At 39.3% G+C, this 21,139-nt stretch overlaps 1 protein-coding gene and 1 pseudogene across 1 annotated transcript; both read left to right on the top strand.

The window, feature by feature from the left end:
* The first annotated feature begins 656 nt into the window (after window positions 1-656).
* On the top strand, window positions 657-1,759 carry LOC108707625 (annotated as a pseudogene).
* A 5,886-nt stretch (window positions 1,760-7,645) lies between these two features.
* Window positions 7,646-13,091, top strand: LOC108707640 (odorant receptor 131-2). Its single transcript, XM_018245642.2, has 2 exons — window positions 7,646-7,708; window positions 12,148-13,091. The coding sequence occupies exons 1-2, from the start codon at window positions 7,699-7,701 to the stop codon at window positions 13,089-13,091; spliced, it is 954 nt and encodes a 317-aa protein (XP_018101131.2). The 5' UTR covers window positions 7,646-7,698.
* Window positions 13,092-21,139: the final 8,048 nt, after the last annotated feature.

Below are 21,139 nucleotides of genomic sequence, written 5' to 3'. Positions count from 1 at the left end.
GGGGGGCAAAATATCAGGAGAGTGAAGGCAGGATAGCGAAGCAACAGCAAGGAGTACAAAGATAAGGCCATCTTTTGCCTCTCCCTGCTTCCTTTATTACAACAGTCCTATTCTAGCTGTAACTTGTGTGAGCATTCGGCATGCAGGACGGACTGAACAGCACTATTTGTTTTTGTTACAGAAGTGATAAGGCTAAGGCATGGCTCCATTGTCAATTATTTAGGGCACCAGTGACCCTAGCAACCAGACAGTCGTTTGGATAACATATTAGAATATCAATAGGGGAAGGTATGAGTAACACCAAGTCAGTAGTTATCTCCCCTGGCCAAGACTCTACCACAATAAGTCTCTTGCAATTCTGTGATTCTCCTGCTTCTCACTGTCAATGTTGGACTAAGGTGACGTGGCTGTTACCTCAGGGCCCCACAACCCAGTCAATAAATTTGGTGCAAGCCTAGACCTCCCCTCAAACCTCTCAGCATGACATGTACCTCTAGTTTGTACTTCTACTTCATTTAGCCCTTGAATTCACAAATGGGCCTTTTTCTGTTGATGTCTAGCCTAGTTATACAACCATGTGACTCATTTTATTTCCCAGCTTTAAATTTTAGAGAATCTCAATGAGAAAGACACAGTAGATTGTCCACCTCCCTCTGATGGCCAACGGTACCAGTGTCTTCAGCAACTCCACCCAGTTGTCCCCCAGCAACAGGAGTGTGATGATTGTGCAGATGTGCTTTTTTGCCTTGTTGCTTCTGTGCTTCATCATGTTCATCTATCTGATATTGGGGATACTGACCATCTATTTCTCCACCCCCCATCTCCGAGAGACCCTTCGCTGTATCTTCTTTGACCATATGCTTGTCAGTGACACCCTTCTGCCTCGCTATACACGCGTTGGCTACGGCAACATATAGGGTCACTCCGTACAATCTAGCGGTCATGTCCATAGAACAGTACATCGCCATATGTTTCCCTCTGAGACATGGAGAATTTTCCACTGAGCGGAATTCAAATGTGGTCATTGCAATAATGTGGGTGGTTGGTCTGATCCCTAATGCCGATAAATGTATTGCTATGAGCCAAGTGATCACAAGGACTTTTTCCTAAGCTCTGCAATTTGCACCCGGGCTGTTATAGTTCTGACCCCAGTACAAGACACTATACTGACGTTTAGTTATATCATCACATTCATCCTGGTGGTCCTAATCATTGTCTACACCTACATTAAAGTTATGTTGGTGGCTTGGAAGGTCAATTCCAAACAAATGGCAGCCTCCAAGGCTGGTAAAACAGTAATGCTCCACACTCTCCAGCACTTTTTATGCGTGAGCGCCTTCCTCGCCTCCTTCACAGAGAAATACCTAAAAGACTACATTCCATTTCGCATCTTGATTAACTTTTTAATCTTCATGTGCTTGCCGAGGTTCCTCAGTTCCTTAGTTTATGGGCTGAGGGATGAAGCTTTCCACAAAGGTATAAAATGCTTATACTCTATACATTGTAGATAAATCCTTCAGAGAGGAGCTTTGGTTCTGCTGATGATGAGGAGACATGATATCGATAGAACATAGATATGGGTTGGAAATGTCAAACCAACATGCATCTACTGAAATTATCAAGTGTAGGATAAAGTTCATTTCTTGACATTGTAAGGTGTTTGTTAAAAAAATGAAAAATAATAAAAGAGCAGAAATGAATGAACTACCCATATGATGATTATGCATTTTCATTCTGATCTCTAGTCTTTCTGCAATAAAACAATACAGGGCTGGAGGCTCTGCAAGCCTTTGACTCCTTGCTGAGACCTTTTATTCTTCTGCATTGTGTTACTGCAAGTTATATATATATATATACATAGATATGCCTGGTCAGTATGATTTCAATTGTCAATTTCTAGACTGGTGAGTACATTGTTGAAGGTATATCTTTTTAGTCTTCAGAGGGAGTGTGGCCTTTAATTCATCCTTATGGTTCTTCTGTTTTGTTTCCAGCTAAGGTTTCAAATTTGTTGTCGGCTTGCTCTGTCACTGTACCCGTGACTTGTAAGTTGTGTGTTTGTAGTTGGAGCATCTAAAGTCTATGATTAGCTTTCTAGTGTTGTCTGCATTTAGGGTTAGGTTGCTATCTGCATCATATTTGATACTATTGGCCACTAGTCTATAGGATGTCTCATCTTCCACCTGGAGGAAACAAACTACTGTTGTATCATGTGTTACAATATGGGGCAGATTTATCAAGGGTCAAATTTCGAATATGAAAAACTTCAAAATTCAAATTCAAAATGACCAACTGAAATTTATTCAAAAAAGTTTTATTTTTTGGCCAAATAGGTCTGTTTTGGATCAACTAGGTCTGTATTCGAATCTAACGAATTAAAGTCAAAGTCCACCAATTGACTACAAATAGGTTCTAGGAGGTCCCCCATAGTCTAAAACAGCAATTAGGCAGGTTTTAGATGGCAAATGGTCAAAGTCGAATTTTTAAAGAGATAGCACATGATAAATTTCAAAATTCAAATCGAATTTAGACTATTCCCTAGTCGAAGTACACAAAAATTAGCTTGAAATTCAATTTTTTTCAATTCGAATTTTGACTGTGATCTTTGATAAATCTGCCCCTATGTATATCCCCTATGTTGGGGATAGTTTGGGGATGAGACAACATCTTAGTGGTGTTCCTGTTCTGGGGGATAATGTAGTTGATATACAGTATCTCTTGTGTGTTTGAAAGACTGGGATCTGTTGGTCAGGAAATCTAGCACCCGATTATGCAATATGCTCAGGAGACCAAGGTTCTTCCATTTTAAAGGAATTGTTCAATATAAAAATGAAAACTAGCCAGGCTTTTTTGGGACAAAAACTCAAATTTTTCAAAATTTATTGTACCCTGATGCTGCAAAAAGCCAGAATCCGAAAATCCACCGTCTCAGACCTGTTGAAGTCAAGTATAAGTCCATGGGAGACGTCCCTATCCTAATTCGAAGATATAGTGGTCTGCGTTGCGTTTAGCCTGATAATCAGAAAAAAATCAGGGTTTTCGGGCAAAACCCCCCAAAAAACTAGTGATTCTGGTTTTTGCTCGATTTTATCTTTTTTTTTACCAAATCCAATTAATTTGAGTTATTTTATTAATACTGTAAATAAGGCAAAATCAGGATGTGAGTGTGATTGAGCTTTTTTTTAAACAACGAGATAAAATTGGATTTTAGTAAATAATCCCCTTAGTGTGTTATAGAATGGCTAATTTTTAACAAATTACTAAACTGAAATTATAGTAAAACGATAAAAATCATTCAAAAACCACAAATAATACAAAATATAAACCAATTGCAATTTTCCTGCACCACCTCTTGTCTCTAATCACACAATGTCCATGAAGCCTTATGAGATCCACAATCACAAATATTTGTTAAAGAATTGTAGTTAAAGGGGTGGTTCACATTGAAGTTAAGTTTTAGTATGTTATCGAACAGTTAATTCTAAGCAACTTTCCAAATGCTCTTCATTTTTTCTCTTATTATAGTTTTTGAATTATTTACCGTCTTCTTCTGACTCTTTTCAGCTTTCAAATGGGAGTCACTAACCCCATCTAAAAAAACAAATGCTCTGTAAGGCTACACATGTATTGTTATTGTTACTTTTTATTACTCAGCTTACTATTCAGGCCTCTCCTATTCATATTCCAGTCTCTTATTCAAATCAATGCATGGTTGCTAGGGGGATTTGGACCCTAGCAACCAGACTGCTGAAATTGCAAACTGAAGAGCTGCTGAATAAAAAGCTAAATAACTCAAAAATCACAAATAATAAAAAATGAAAACCAAATGCAAATTGTCTCAGAACATACCTCTCTACATCATACTGACAGTTAATTTAAAGGGGAATAACCTCATTAATAATGAAAGAGAGCTTCCCCTAACAACTTTACTAATTCAGAAATGTCTACTACTAACACATAGGGGCATATTTATTTACATATTTAATTTGAAAAACTTCGAAATTTGAATTCAAAAAGACCAACCAAAATTAAATTGAAGTTTTTTTTGACCGAATAGGTCCATTTTCAATCGAATTCAAGTCGTACTCATCAAAGTAATATTGCATTCGAAGCGTTCGATTTGAAGTTTTTCCCAAAGAAAAACTTCGATTTTTCAAAGTCCACCAATTGACTCGAAATTTTGGGTTCTAGGAGGTCCCCCATAGGCTAAAACCGCAATTTGGCAGGTTTTAGATGGCCAATGGTTGAAGGCGAATTTTTAAAGAGACAGTACATGATACATTTCGAAATTCGAATTTTCAAATTTTTTTCAAATTTGAATCGAATTTGGACTATTCCCTAGTCAAAGTACACAAAAATCAGCTTGAAATTCAAATTTTTTTAATTCGAATTTTCACTTTGACCCAAATGTGAGTTTGGAGATATATATGACTCTTGCCTTTCCTTCCACTTCTGATATCCACTCAATAACTCCATCGTTTTCACACTCAAAATAAATCTAAAACATGCCAGAAATTCATATTCACTCAAGTATAAAGCACAAGTCGGCATATAGAGGCCCATTTAGCAAAGGTCGAATTTCGAATTCATGTGATTTTTATTTTTTACTGTGTAGGGATGTGAAAATCTTAGACACCCTTACACTTTACAGACAGGCACTTCCCTAGTAATATGGACACCTCAGTGGGTCCTTATGGGGACCTAGTGCTTATGTAACCCCTGCAGTTCACACAGTGTACCCTAGTGGCACTTTGCCAGAGTATAAAAGGTTTAGGAACCATGTGCTCTGGGTCCATTGCTTTAGCCCAACCAAGCAGGCTGGAAGGGAATGGGTAGTGCTGACCCTAGGCGCCTTGGCCCTAGTAATTAGATAGCTATACTCGTTTTATAGATCACTCTAGGAGTGATAGAGAGGTTATTTAGTTGAGCAGCTCAAGGCTCCGCTGAGGAGATTAGAGGGATAAAGATCCCAGGGTATTACTGACCCAGAGTAAGGAACCAAGTGTTGAGATAGGGATGTCAGGAGTTCCCCTAGTCTGCCACTGGAAGATATCCTGAAAACTGGGCAATACCCATCACATGCTGTCAATTTACTCTCTGCTGTATATTCCCTAGCCTGTGGGGATTCAGCCTATACGTGCTGTGAGTATACACTTCCTTTATGCTGCTGTGTATGTTCTATACTCCATTGTGGATCAATTTGCTAAATGATCTCTGTGCTATTGTTCAATAAATACTGTTCTTGGTTCAACTGTTAAAGAACTACTGGCGCCCATCATTGTGCTATCGCATCAGGTTACAGTTACACTACACCCTTGCCTCCACCCCGCTGCGAGGGCTTACCCCTGAGAAAGAGAGCTCATCGGTGGTCTCAGCCCACCAAGGAAAGTAGAGTAAACGGCCCTAGCACAAGTCAGTTTACTATAGCGCTACAACTGTAATACATTTGAATACACTCAAAATTTGACTGGGAGGTTATTTAAGAAAATTCGAATCATACGAATCAAGTTTTCCTCCGGAAAAAAAACTCGAATGTCAGGAAGACAATTAACATCTCCAAATGGCTCAACGGACCTCTGCCATTAACTTGCCAGGTTTTAGCTGGAGAATATTCAAATTAGGACTGTTTCCATGGTCGAGATGTGATTTTTGAATGTGTGAATTTTGACATCAAAAATAATTAAAAAATTCAAATTTACTATTGAACCCTTAGGGGCATATTTATCAAGGGTCGAATTTCGAATTCAAAAAAACTTCAAAATTCGAATTCAAAAAGACATTAAGAAATTAAGTCAAAGTTTTTTTTTGGTCGAAAAGGTCCATTTTCGATCGAATAGATCTGTATTCAGCTGAATCGTATGAATCGAAGGAATATCGCATTCGATCAAATTGGATTCGGGGATCTTCCCAAAAAAAAAGGTTGATTTTTCAAAGCCCACCAATTGACTCCAAATGGGTTCTAGGAGGTCCCCCATAGGCTAAAACAGCAATTCGGCAAGTTTTAGATGGTGAATGGTCGAAGTCACCATCTAAAACACATGCATAACGACATTCGACCATTCGATAGTCGAAGTACTGTCTCTTTAAAAAAAACTTCGACCCCCTACTTCGCCAAGTAAAACCTACCAAACATCAATGTTAGCCCCATAGGCTTTCTAACAAATTTCTGGTCGAAGGGAAATAGTTTGATCGATGGATTAAAATCCTTCGAATCGTTCGATTCGAAAGGATTTAATCGTTCGACCGAATGAATTGCGGTAAATCCTTCGACTTCGATATTCGAAGTCGAAGGATTTAACTTCGACAGTCGAATATCGATGGTTAATTAACCCTCGATATTTGACCCTGAGTAAATGTGTCCCATCATGTCTGACGTTTAGCATTATTTACTTATATTACATCTGCTGAGTGTATTGTCCTGTCCCTGCACTGTCCTGTCTTGCAGGAGTTGCATGTTTTTGCACTTGCACTTTTTGTCTGTTGTCCGGTACATCTACGTTGTGTTGTGTAGCACCAGGGTCCTAGAGGAACGTTGTTTCCTTTCACTGTGTACTGTACAAACGTATATGGAGGAAATGACAATAAACTCACTCTTGACTCTTGAATTCTGCTGGAGCAGCACTATTAACTGATGCATTTTGGAAAAAACCCTGTTTTCCCATGACAGTATCCCTTAAAAAAAACCTATTTAAAAAACCAACTGGAAAGTTGTTTAGAATTAGCCACTCTATAGCATACTAAGGGGCTGATTCACTAACTTCGAGTGAAGGATTTGAAGTAAAAAAACTTTGAATTTCGAAGGTTTTTTTGGGCTACTTCGACCATCGAATGGGCTACTTCGACTACGACTACGACTTCGAATCGAAGGATTCGAACTAAAAATCGTTCGACTATTCGACCATTCGATAGTCGAAGTACTGTCTCTTTAAAAAAAACTTCGACCCCCTAGTTCGGCAGCTAAAAGCTACCGAAGTCAATGTTAGCCTATGGGGAAGGTCCCCATAGGCTTGCCTAACTTTTTTTGATCGAAGGATATTCCTTCGATCGTTGGATTAAAATCCTTTGAATCGTTCGATTCGAAGGATTTTATCGTTCGATCGAAGGAATAATCCTTCGATCGTACGATCGTAGTATTTGCGCTAAATCCTTCGACTTCGATATTCGAAGTCGAAGGATTTCAATTCCTAGTCGAATATCGAGGGTTAATTAACCCCCGATATTCGACCCTTGATGAATCGGCCCCTTAAAGTTAACTGTTAGGTGAACCACCCTTTTAACATTTCTGTGCTGATAATAAAAGAATGTATTTGCTTTGTGATTCCCGTCAGCTCTGTGGTTCTGTGCTGTGGGAGTTAATGAGCTCTGCAATTAATTGATTTATTATTTATATATATATATAATCAGCTCAGCGCTGCCCTTAGAATATAGCTGGAAAGAAACAGCTGGAAATAAATAGTTGGAAAATACTCTCTTTGGGATCAAATGCTGCTGAGCTGGAGTCTGATCAGGTGTTGCGGTGCCATAGGGATCCTGCTGAGGCATCTAATGGGTTAAATGGGTAGAATACAGCAGGGGGTGTGGCTGAATATACTATAATATAAATACCCAGGGCTGCCTGGAATAAATAAAGCACCCGTGAGTCACCCATCAGCACCAGAGCTCCCTGTATCTGCTCAAACCTACAGACTGCAGCGCTTCATGTACGGGGGTAAGTACAGATTATCCCAATCACTCTCCTACACTATTCCTATTAACTCAAGTACAGCTACGGGATCTCTTGTACAGAAACCCCGTATCCACAAAAACCTCAAATTACAGGAAGTCAGTGTCCCATAGAGGGCATTTTTAAGGAAATCATTTTGACTTATTATTTCCATTTTCTCTGAAATAGTAAAACCTCGTACCAAGGGGCAGATTTGTCAAGGGTCGAATTGAAAATTCAAGTAGAAAAAAATCGAATTTCGAGCTATTTTTTGTCTACTTTGACTAGGGAATAGTCTAAATTCGAATCGAATTTGAAAAAAAAATTAGAAAATTTACCATGTTCTGTCTCTTTAAAAACTTCGACTTCATCCATTCACCATCTAAAACCTGCCGAATTGCTGTTTTAGCCTATGGGGGACTTCCTAGAACCTATAAGAAGTCAATTGGTGGACTTTAAAAAAAACTACTTTGAATCAAATTCGGCCTATTTTTGTAAATAAATTCCGGTTGGTCTTTTTTTATTTGAATTTCAAAGTTATCGGAGTTCAAAAAAAACTCCCATTACTTTGAAATTCGACCCTTGATAAATCTGCCCCTTAAAGTGGACCCGTCACCCAAACATAAAAAGCTGTATAATAAAAGTCCTTTTCAAATTAAATAGGAAATCCAATTTATTTTTTTCATTAAAGCATTCATAGCTGTTGTAATTTATATAGTGTAATTAAAGTTCATTTTGCTTGCCTAACATGATAAAATAGGATTTGGAATAATTTTTTTGGGTGACGGGTCCCCCTTTAATGTAACTAAGCTGCATGAATGTATATTGGTGGCAAAACAATCCGACAAATTTACTTAAAGGGGTTGTTCTCCTTTAAATTAACTGTTAGTATGATGTAGAGAGGGATATTCTAAGACAATTTGTAATTGGTTTTCATTTTTTTTATTATTTGTGGTTTTTGAGTTATTTAGCTTTTTATTCAGCGGCTCTCCAGTTTGCAATATCAACAATCTGGTTGCTAAGGTCCAAATTACCCTAGCAACCATGCATTGATATGAACAAGACACTGGAGAGGGGCTGAATAGAAAGATGAGTAATAAAAAGTAACAATAACAATCCATTTGCAGCCTTACAGAGAATTTGTTTTTAGATGGGGTCGGTGACCCCCATTTGAAAACTGGAGAGCGTCAGAAGAAAAAGGCAATTAGTTAAAAAAAATGATTTAAAATAAATATTGAAGACCAACTGAAAAGTTTCTTAGAATTGACCATTCTATAACATACTTAAAAGTGAACCACCCTTTTAAGCAGGTTATAGATTTAAAGATCCACTTGTTACCAACATGGCAAGATCAGTTTATGTTTCCCTGATATGCCCACAGTGAACTGAATAACTGGAATATGAAAACTTGTTATCGCTTTTCATTTTTTATTATTTGTGGTTTTTTACTTATTTAACTTTTTATTCAGCAATTCAGCAGCTCTCCAGTTTGCAGTTTCAGCCATCTGGTTGCTATGGTCCAACTTCCCCTAGCAACCATGCATTGATTTGAATAAGAGACTGGAATATGAATAGGAGAGGCCTGAATTGAAAGATGGGGAGTAAAAAGTAGCAATTATAATACATTTGTAGCCTTACAGAGCTTGTTACTAAATGGGGTCATTAGAAGTCACTAGAAGAAGGCAAATAATTCAAAAACTATAAAAAAAAAATGAAGACCAATTAAAAATTTGCTTAGAATTAACCACTGTATAACTAAAAAATACTAAAAGTTAACTGAAAGATTTTTTTAAATGAGCCTTAAGGTAAGATCCGTTAACCAGGAGACCCCGGTCCCAACAATTCTGGATAATAGATCCTATGTTTGTACGAAAAAACACAGAATATTTATTAGCATTCGCACACAAAAAATCCACTACACTGGAAACTGTCTTTTTTCTTACAGAGAATATTTTTTTCAGATACAGCAGCAACTGATCCAACATTTGGTTTTTAAGTAGGTAACAGTCAATTGTGACTTTAGATTGATTGTTACTAAACTCTTGCAAAAAGCCGTTCCTGGTAACTTTTAAAGCTAAAATTCTGATTTTTAAATGTGTGTCAACTACGTTGTCTCAGGGCGACACTGAGGGGGTTATTTATCAAAATCCGAATTTTTCTGATTTTTTTAAATAAAAAAAAGTCAGAACAAACCCACCATTTGCCCTTATTTAGCAATAAAAAAAACTCGAAAGAGTCGGATTGGGAAAAAACTTGACTTTTTCGGATTGTCATACAAAATAAAAACGCGTTTGACGCCCGAAACCATGAAAAAAATCAAATTTTTGCAGAAAAACCAGAATCAAACCCTGAAAACTCCAACATTTCATGAGGGTTAAAACACCTTCAAATGGTTAAGGGGACATCTGCCATTGACTTTTACATCAATTTGGCAGGTTTTACATGGCGTATTTTCAGATTTGGACGTGGAACAGCTTTGGGGCTTAATAAATTGCAGAAAAAATGCGTCTTTTTTACAGCAACTTTTTCAGTTTTTTTAGCATCAAATCGGATGCCGCAAAAAAAATAAAAAAATAACCCCCTGAGTGTCTACACCATATTTAGGGGCCTATTTATTAAGCCTAAAATTTTTCTGATCGGGTTTATAACAGGAAAAAATACAAATTTTTAGAGGAAAAAAACACATTTTTAGAGATTTAGGGGGTTATTTATCAAAGCACGAATTTGTCTCAATATTTTCTGAAAAAAACTCCAACCAAATCAGCACTGGTTTTTTACGCTTTCACGAAAATTTTGTTAGTGGGAAAAAATATGAAAAATCCAATATTGACGATTTTTTGCATTTTTCATCCAATTTTTTCGAATTTCTCACCTGAAAACTCCGAAAACTTCAGGGTATTGCCAAAACCCACAGCACATCAAAAAATCATTGGGACTTCTACCATTGCCTTATATGCAACCTCGACAGGTCTGAGATGCTGGATTTTCAGATTTGGACTTTTCCATCCTCGGGGTTTAATAAATTCGGAAAAAAATTGTGATTTTGTTAAAAGTCAGATTTTATTTAAAAAAAAAAATACATTTTTTTTTGTGATTTTTGCATTCAGAGTTTAGCCCAAAGCTGCTAAAAATCCAAATCCGAAAATACTCCAGCTAAAACCTGTCGAGATCATGTGGAAATCAATGGCAGACGTCCCTTCCCTTTTACGATGTTTCTTGCCTTCATGATCTTCGTGGGTTTCATTTTGAAGCTCGTTTTCATTTAAAAATCAAAAAAATTTATGTTTTTTTAAGCGACAATTTGAAACAGTTGCACAATTCGAATTGTCACACGATTTTGTTGCAACTTTTCCCGCATATACAGTTTTTGCTCTGATTTTTTAGTAAATGAAGCCAAATTGTGATTGGGAGTTAGGTCTAATTCTTAACATAAAGAGAAAAATTGGAGTTTTAATAAACCCTCCTAAAAATGTATGTAAATGTGAACAACCCCTTTGATTTCTAGTAACACCATATTATCTGCAATACATTTATGAACACAGTCTCTTTTAAGGAGCCCTGTTGGATCAGTCTCTTTAGGTCCAAAAAAGATTTGAGGACCTCCAATAATAAAGAAGTAATTATATAAAAAAATAGAAAATCCATTAGGACATGAAAACCTAATCAGTCAGTCTCTTTAGGGCCTTATTTATCCAAATTCAGATTTGTGTAATTTTAGAGTTTTTTTTACCAGCACAGATAAACTCACATTTAAAAAAGCACAAGTGTTTCCTTATTTATTGAAAAAATCAGAATATAAAAAATACAATTGTGAAAAAAAACTTAAATTTGTAATTTATACTCAGCTTTTTTTGTTTACCAGTTTACCAAAAAAAATAAGTTACAAATTCTAAAACCACAAATTAGATAAATATTTTACAATTTGCTAAGGACAGATCCCATTGGCTCCTACATGACCTCTCCAGCTTTTAGATGCCAAAAGAGAGTTTTTCATGATTTTTACATTTAAAGGGGGAATGAACTTGAATGAACTCACAACTCAAATGGTATCTAATTTAGAAAAAACTTGATTCTGCGAGTTGATTTGAGAAAACCGAAAACTCAAATTAATCGTGTTTTCCACAGGAAAAAATTCAAATTGATTGAATTATTCAAGTTTTCGGGCAAAACCCTCTGATAAAAACTTGAACATCATGAAGGGTGCCAACATTTTCGAATGGTTCATTGACTTCTACAGGACCTCAACAGGATTTAGATTTGTATTTTTTTCAGATTCAAGCTATTTCCAGGGTCAGGGTATAATAAATATTGAAAATGTTGAGTTTTTTTTTAAAAAAAAACATGAAAGATTTGATTTTTTTTTTTAACCAGAAAATGTTTTTTTTCTTCTTTGCATGAATATCCAAGATATATTTACTAATTCATTTTTCCCCTGTTGTCAACAGCCTTTCCAGCCATGAACTCTACAGGCCTCCCTATCAATACCACCCAGGTGTCCATCGTTAATAATAAAACTCTTGAAATTGTGAGAATGACATTTTTGATCCTCTCCTACTTCTGCTTTTGTTTTTTTATCTATTTCATCACCATGATATTATACATCTTCTTCTCCAACGCCCAAATACGAGAGTCGGCTCGGTATGTGCTTTTTGCCCACATGCTCATTAATGATACATTGTATCTAATAGGTGGACTTTTCCTTCTGGTGGCTTCCTTGTACCTGGCTTTCATACCCGTCCCAGTGTGTTATGTTATAGTCACCCTTGTGTCGTGCACGTTTAGGATCACTCCATACAATCTGGCTGTGATGTCTCTGGAACGATATGTAGCCATTTGCCACCCACTCAGGCACGCAGAGTTTTGCTCTGGGCACAGATCGACTACAGCCGTTGCACTCATATGGGCCTTGGGGCTCACCCCAAATGTTGTTGATTTCATCACCTTGAGCCTCTCAGCTGAGAAGAGATTTTTTTCACTCCGTGTGATATGTTCCAAAGAGACGTTAACAGTGAACCCGACTCAAAATACAATTAGATCCAATGTTTTGGTGATAACCTTATGCCTGGTGGCCTCCATAATCATCTATACCTACATTAAGGTCATGCTGGTTGCTCATAAGCTCGGCTCAGGAACATCCTCTGCCATCAAGGCTGGTAGAACCGTTCTGCTCCATGCTCTCCAGCTTCTCTTGAGTATGATGTCCTTAATATCTTTATATATTGAGGTCAATGTTAAAGAATACGTTGTCCTCTTGGCCATTAGCAACTTTCTTTTCTTCATGTGCCTTCCAAGGTTTCTCAGTCCTCTAATCTACGGACTGAGGGATGAGGTATTTGGCAAATATCTAAGAAAGCTTTACTCTGTCCATGTCTCTATCAAGCTAAGATGAATATCTCTAGAAGTTGACTTTTTTTTTTTACCTACGTGGAACAAGTTTAACTAGGAATGCATCAAGTTTAGGATTTAATTAGAGATTTGGCTGAAGCCAAGGACTTTCTCTGTAGGATTCATATTTGGTCAAAGCCTTAGCATTTGGCAAAGCCTTTCCTGAACACATTGTATACTATGCCAGTGGATTTCAGTTGAAAATAAGATCCAGTAATTAGAGCTAAAGGGATCTTGTCTTGATTTTTATGCTATAGTTTTTATGATTATTTATACTGTAAATCGCAAATAATTCATTCTACCATTTAAAATGTTATTCATATACCAATAAATGTATTTTTTTAGTTGTACTATTGGTGTGTAGGCAGCTATCTCAGGTCATTGTGCCTGATTCTGTGCTTTCATAAAGAGGTAGAACTTCACAATGGAACTGCTTTCAGATAAGATATTGTTTCTCCTATTCAATGTTACCTTTTATTTGGCAGGAACTGACACTGCCAGTGCTATTGTTTCTCTTACTCAACGGGGTGAGTTGTGAACTCCTGAGGCAGCAGCCCAGATGCCACCACCGCTCCACACTTAAAGAGCAGTGTCGGAGTGGGTCAAAGGGGGGCAGCATCGCTAGTGCATTGAGCACAATAGCACTCTCTGCACTAGCGGAGCCGGGTTAAAAACTGGAAATTCGGCTCTTAAAGTTACAAGAGGCGGGTTTTTGCCGCCCTTTGTAACTGGCCACTCGTTGCCTCATGGCAGGAGCAGCCTTGGGTATTGAAGCCTTTTTAGTTATGAAGGTATCGGGATGCTGTTGGGGGTGGTGATATCTCTCCAACTTGCAGTAAAGAGTGACTGAAGTTTATCAGAGCACAATGGCTAATGGCACCTGGGAAACTAAGAACATGTCTAACCTCAGGTCAAATTTAGAAATTAAATAAATAAAAATAAATCAAATTATTGAAATTAAAATAAAGAAAATTAAAGAAAATAATCTATTTGCTCTTTTGAAAACCAGATTTCAATGCAGGAATTGATTGAAGGAGCGCTATTAATTGTTTTCCCTTGACAGAATCCCTTTCAAAGGCAGGGTGTTAGTATGCAGCTTTGATTCTTATCCACAAATTTAACTCATTTATCAATTTTTCTGGAAGAAGTTGGAGCGAAAAAACATTGCAACAAAATCAAGCGTCGATTCATATCGTACGAGTGATATTGGACAAAAACCCATATTTTCCAGCGCAGATCACGATGGCAAGAAACTTCAGAGACATCTGGCATTGACTTCTACATGACCTCAAAAGATTTGAGATGGAGTATTTTCAGATTTGGATTTTTAGCAGCTTTGGGGTATAATAAATCTTTAAAAATTCCAGTTTTCCCTTTTAAAACCTCAACCAGATAAATTGGAGGTTTAATAAATGGGACCCTTAGGGGGTTATTTGTCAAAGGTCGAATTTTAGAATAATGTGAGTATTGAATGGTATGTTTTTATGGAAAAATTTGAATGTCTAAAATTAAATCAAATAGTACCGACCTGAAAAGTTGAATTGAACTTGAATCGAGTTATCGTTATGAAAATTTGAATTTACCATTCGGACTTTAGTTAATCTGCCCCTTAGAGTTCAGAAACTCCCCTTTTTATAACCTTCTAGTTTCCACCCCTCAACTCTTTTGAAATTACTTTACTGACTAGCTCCCTCTAGAGGCTCCTATACTGTAATTACCACTATCACCTTTTTACATAACTCTTTGGCTCCATCTAGGGGCCAAAACTAATTATACATTAACCTCTAACTTAATCTCCTTATACAGTGTTCCAGGCATCCTGTGCTCCTATCGAAGCCAGGTAATCTGCAAATAAATTGCCAAATAAGTGCACTTGTCTAGGGTAAAGCAGGGAAATGCACTCGCCTAGGGTAAAGCAAATGTCACGAACGGCACCCAATACAAGTGCCAAGCACCCTGGTCTTGGCTCGGCTTCACCAGTAGTGTGACCACCGTTGGGCTTTGGGAGGAGCCCTCAGCTTACTTGGGTGCCACCTGGACTTAACGAGGGGTACAAGGTGAGATGTTCTGGCTGGCAAAGGGGCACGGCTGTTAGCAGAGTCTTTTGGGCCAAAGGTCACGGTACAAATGGAGCAGGCAAGAGAATCATCAGACAGGCTGGGTCGAGGCAGGCAGATATCAAGAATCGTCAGGCAGGCTTGGGTCAAACCAGGTTGTCAATCGAGGGGTTAAGCAGGAAGAGTTGTTTTCGGCAGGCGAGGGTCTTGATACAGAATGCAGAATAGTCAGGAACAGGCAGGGTCAAACATGGGTAATCAAACAGACAAGATATAGAACAGAACGGATGCACAAGGCTCAGGAACCACCAGAAACAAGTTCTATCATGGGCAAGGTGCTGTCGACAGAATGGGCTATTTATACTATACTGGGTTCACGCTGTTGCGTGCTGGCATCGTTACGCCAGCGCACCTGCACCTTTAAATTCCACAGAGGCGCGCCACGCGCGCCCTAGAGATTAGTCGCCTGCGGCCTAACGCGCACCCACGGGATCCGGCGCCTGCGGCCTAGCAGGAACCGCACGACGCGGCGGGTGGCCCCGCCGAGGGGGCAGCAGGCGTCCCTGCCGTCCCCCACTAGACCACCAGGTAAGTTTCTTACAGCAAAGAAATGCACTCTTCTAGGGTAAAGCAAAGAAATGCACTCGCCTAGAGTAAAGCAAGGAAATGCACTCGCCTAGGGTAAAGCAAAGAAATGCACTCGCCTAGGGTAAAGCAAAGAAATGCACTCACCTAGGGTAAAGCAAAGAAATGCACTCGCCTAGCGTAAAGCAAAGAAATGCACTCACCTAGGGTAAAGCAAAGAAATGCACTAATCTAGGGTAAAGCAAAGAAATGCACTCTTCTAGGGTAAAGCAAAGAAATGAGCTTGTCTAGGGTAAAGCAAAGAAATGCACTCGTCTAGGGTAAAGCAAAGAAATGCACTCGTCTAGGGTAAAGCAAAGAAATGCACTCGTCTAGGGTAAAGCAAGGAAATGCACTCACCTAGGGTAAAGCAAAGAAATGCACTCACCTAGAGTAAAGCAAAGAAATGCACTCACCTAGAGTAAAGCAAAGAAATGCACTTATATAGGGTAAAGCAAGGAATGGCTGTGACATTAGAACAATATTGCAATATGGCACTAGGAGGTAAAGTACCCTGAGATGGTGCATTTTTTGGGGCAGGAAGTGTGTGTGTCCAACAATTTGCAACCCCCAGTGGCTCACCAGCATTTTGCCTTTTATCTTTAGGTATGGGACCTGTTATCCAGAATGCTCGCGACCTGGGGTTTGCCGGATAAGGGGGTCTTTCTGTAATTTGGCTTTCTGTAAGTTAACTAAAAATCATGTAAATATTCATGAAATCAAATAGGATAGTTTTGCCTCCAATAAGGATTAATTATATCTTCGCTGGGAACACGTCTAAAAGTCAAATTTGTAAAAATGAATGGAACAATGGGATTTTTGTTTTGCGACTGCATTTCCCCCCAGAGCCTTACTTGATTGAGCATTGACATATTTCATTTTTCCATGAATACATTAACAATCCAGAAAGAAACTTGTATTTATGAGCCATTTATGTGTTTATTGGCAACATGCAAGATCAAAAGGTACCAGCAGACAAAGGGTTTCCAAGAGCTAATGTGTCCTTTTTGGTTTTGGTATAACTGGGTGGATTAATCAGATAAAATACCTCCTACCCCACATCCATCCCTCCATACCAGCGGGAACTATAAAATGAAACTGTTATTCGCTTGCACATTCATCACTGATACGGACAGGGCCGCCATCAGGGGGGGACAGGGAGGAGAGTTGTAGGGGGCCCGAGGGTAAGGGGGCCTGGCCACGCCACACTTACTTGATTAGCCGGGCCCCCCATCTTTGTGAGAGCTGCTGACTTTGAGAAGGCATGGACATTTAAGGGGCCCTGGCCATCAATTTTCTTATAGTGTGTGTGTGGGGGGGGGGCTGGCCACCAATTTTTTTTTCTCATGTGGGGTCCTAGCCACCAATATTTTTTAATGGGGGGGGCTGGCCACAAAAGTTTTTTTTATGGGGGGCTCTGACCACCAATATCTTTTTATTAACATGTGGGAACCCAAGCCACCAATATTTTTTATATTTTTTTACTGTGTGGTGGGGGGCGGACCTGTGGGGTGGGGAGGGCAGACCTGTAGGTGGGGCTTGCGGTGGGCGCAGCCCAGGGGGCCCAGGAAATTTTGTCGTATGGGGCCTGCGATTTCTGATGGCGGTCCTGGATACGGACATCTCATTATCAGTTTTGGACTGGGCTGGGAGGTAACAAGGTCCTCTCGGTGAAGAGGGAGGTGGTTGTAGTGTTGGGTATTCTGGCAATGACCTCAAGACTAGGGCAGGGGGCCTGGAGTGGATTGGGGGGCTCTGAGATTGCAGCCCCAATGGGCACTGAGGGTCCTGAGGGTCTGTGGTGGGCAGGGTCGTCTGGGTCGGTGGGACACTATGACAAAACTCCACTGGCCTCAACCCCTCATGGGCCCTGCCAGCCCAGTCCAACCCTACTGAAGCCCTGGGTGTTGTCATGTGACCTCCCCCTGGCCCTGGTCATGGACGCAAAATAAGAAACCAAGATATGTGACAAGATACTGGGGCAAAGGGAGTTTGCAGAGCCAGGTGCACCTCATGGTTGGGGGGCTTAGGGGTATGTGGGGTGCCCATAAGGTGGTAGGACCACCCAGTCTGACTCAGGGGGTGGGTAAGTTATGGGCCCACTATATAACATTACAAATTATTGTTTTGTACAAAATTCATAACATTTTATAAATATGTGCCCTATAGGGAATTATGTGACAAGCTAAGTCTCCATGCGTTAATGATGCCAAAACCCCACAGGGACAACTGAACAGATAAATACCTCTCCCCCCCGACACCGAAACCGCAAAGAGCTCATCTCGTCTGACGTGAACTGCTGGTTCCACCTGCGCACTCCTGCCCCCCTCTAAATGCAGAGCCTCCATGTAAGTAGCAAATATGTTCCTACTCTCAAACTTCTACTAATTATACCTTCATTTTTGTACCTTTATATTTGAAAAGGCAAAGCTCAATATTCTTAAATTTGAACCATTTTCTACTTTCATCAATAGCCCTATACATGACTGCAAAGTGAACAGAAAGATAATAATAGTAAAAGAATAAAAAATGGAGCCTCAGGCCATTTAATATCCTATTTGCCATTACTATTAGTGCATAGGAAGCAAATTAATAAATATACATCAGTGCAGATTTAGAAGAGGATGAGACGGACTTGTCAGATTTGGAGGATTTAAGGAGGGTCTCTGGTTCACAATAGGGGAGTGTTAAGGCAATGGTTTATTCCTGAAATAATGGAACACAGATTATTCCTTGTGACAGGGGAGAGAGGGGATTTAGGCACCAGCAAAGCTATTCTTTATAATTAGTTTGATATGGAAGTCCTTGCCTGTGGAAGTGACAGTTCATTCTTGATACATTTAAAGGAGAACTAAAGCCTAACTAAAGAAGTAGGTAGAAATGTTGTACATGATGTTTTGTGCTTCTGTACCAGCCCAAGGCAACCACAGCCCTTTAGCAGTAAAGATCGGTGTCTCCAAAGATGCCCCAGTAGCTCCCCATCTTCTTTTCTGCTGATTCACTGCACATGCTCTGTGCTGCTGTCACTTACTGAGCTTAGGGAGCCACTCACAATATACAGTACACATAGAATAGAAATGTCACAATATAAGGCTGATTAGTCCTCAGTATTGCTCTGTGCTCTCATACAGCTTGTACTAGCAGCAATGCAGCAAACTGAGCATGCAGGGGAGCACAGCTGCCCACATACAATAAGTCCTGACTGTAGCGTAGTAACTTAGGTTGAAAATAAGACATAAGTCCATCAAGTTCAACCTTTTAAGTCTATATATAACCTGCCTAACTGCCAGTTGATCCAGAGGAAGGCAAAAAAGCCCCATTTGAAGCCTCTCCAATTTGCCTCATTGGGGAAAAAATTCCTTTCTGACTGCAAGGGGGAAATTTACTAAAGGGCGAAGTGACTAACGCTGGCAAAAATTCGCCAGCGTGACGTCATTTCGGAACTTCACTGATTTACTAATGGCCACTGGTGTAACTTCGCTAGCAAAGAAGATAGACTCTAGCGGTACTTGCAAACGACTTCATTAAGCCCAACAGACCTTAGTTTAGAAAGCCGTCGTTTGTGGGGCACAGTATCAAACGCTTTGGCAAAATCCAAATAGATCACATCTACTGCCCCCACCCACTGTCCAGCATCTTACTTACCTCATCATAAAAAGCAATCAGATTAGTCTGACATGACCTATCCTTCATAAAGCCATGCTGATTGCTGCTCATAATGCCATTCACTAGGACATTTTGAATTTGATCCCTTAACAAGCCTTCAAATAATTTGCCCACCACAGATGTCAAACTTACTGGCCTATACTGGCTGAGATTGTAATCCCTTTTAAAATATTGGAATGACATCAGTTTTCCTCCAATCCATAGGTACCATACCAGATAACAGTGAGTCTGAGAATATCGGAAATAGTAGCTTGTCTTAAAATTAACTAAGAGCCCCTAAAAAACGGGGGTGTATTCCATCTGTCCCTGGTGCCTTCACATTCATTTTTAGCAAAGCTTTATGGATCATATCCTGAGTCAACCACTGACTAGATTGAGCTGAGCCAACAGTGCAGCTATAAAGTGAGCCTGAGAACCTAGACTCCTCTATTATATACACAGAAAAAAAGATCTGATTTAGCACATTTGCCTTTTCTGTATCTGTTACAACCATACTGGTACCATTATTCAAAGGAGCAACACTCTTAACCTGTATCTTTTTACTATTAATATACTTAAAACTTTTTGAGGTTAGTCTTAGCCACAGCTGCAATGAACTCGTTTCAAATCTTTGCTTCCGGATTGGTTTTGCAACATTCATTATACTGTTTATATATGTTAAATGCAGCTTCTGTCCCCAGAGACTTGTTGTTTTTAAATGGAGGGGGGAAGCCAAATGCGGGCGGGGGCAGGTTCGGTTCGAGTTTTTCTCAATCCGCACATTTTACAAAGGGGCACAGTTTAAGAAGGGCTGGGTTAGGTTGGTTGGATTTCTTATATGCACATCACTAGACACCAGTTTTTTTTCTTCAAGAAGAAAATGTTTCAGGGATGGTGGACAAGCCTTAAAATAATTTGCCCACTACGGATGTCAAGCTTACTGGGCTATAATTGCCAGGCTGAGATCGTAATCCCTTTTTGCAATCTCTGGTTCTCTTGTACATCCTTCTTGCCCCAGTCCAACACATAGGCGGAAAATAATAAAGATGGGAGGCTTAGTCTCCCCAGAATGAGATCAACTGCTATATATTTATATACATGTTCTCCAACTGAAAGCCTCCCCAAACATCTCTACCAACTTGCAGTGCATCTAAATATCAGTGTGTATCTGTGTCTGTTTTACGATGTATCTGTGTGTAGTTCTTTCATCTTTGCGTATCGTCAAATCAGTATGTATCCATCAATGTATGTCTGACTATTTTTGTCTTCTTTATCTGCATTCACCTATATGTAATTATCAAACTAACAATGTTACAGACTGTATTTGAACTTCGATATCTGTACATATAAAAATGCTTGCTATTTTGATGACATTTTTATGTTAAGGACAGTTTTTAATATGCACAGAAGTATTAGGCTTTGTGTTATGTGCAGTTAGTTGATGGAGAGTTTCATTGATTTGATCCTTCAGTTGACTGGGGGTTTAATTGTGTTGGTCCTTCAGTTGACTGGGGGTTTCATTGTTTTGGTCCTTCAGTTGACTGGGGGTTTCATAGCTTTGCTCCTTCTGTTGACTGGGGGTTTCATAGCTTTGCTCCTTCAGTTGACTGGGGTTTCCATTACTTTGATTCTTCAGTTGACTGGGGGTTCCATTGCTTTGATTCTTCAGTTGACTGGGGATTTCATTGCTTTGATCCTTCAGATAAATGGGGGTTTCATTGCTTTG

Source organism: Xenopus laevis, chromosome 2L (assembly GCF_017654675.1).
Source record: "Xenopus laevis strain J_2021 chromosome 2L, Xenopus_laevis_v10.1, whole genome shotgun sequence".
Lineage (NCBI taxonomy): Eukaryota > Metazoa > Chordata > Amphibia > Anura > Pipidae > Xenopus > Xenopus laevis.
The sequence above is the reverse complement of the archived record's forward strand: the minus strand, read 5'-3'. Positions and strand labels throughout refer to the sequence as shown.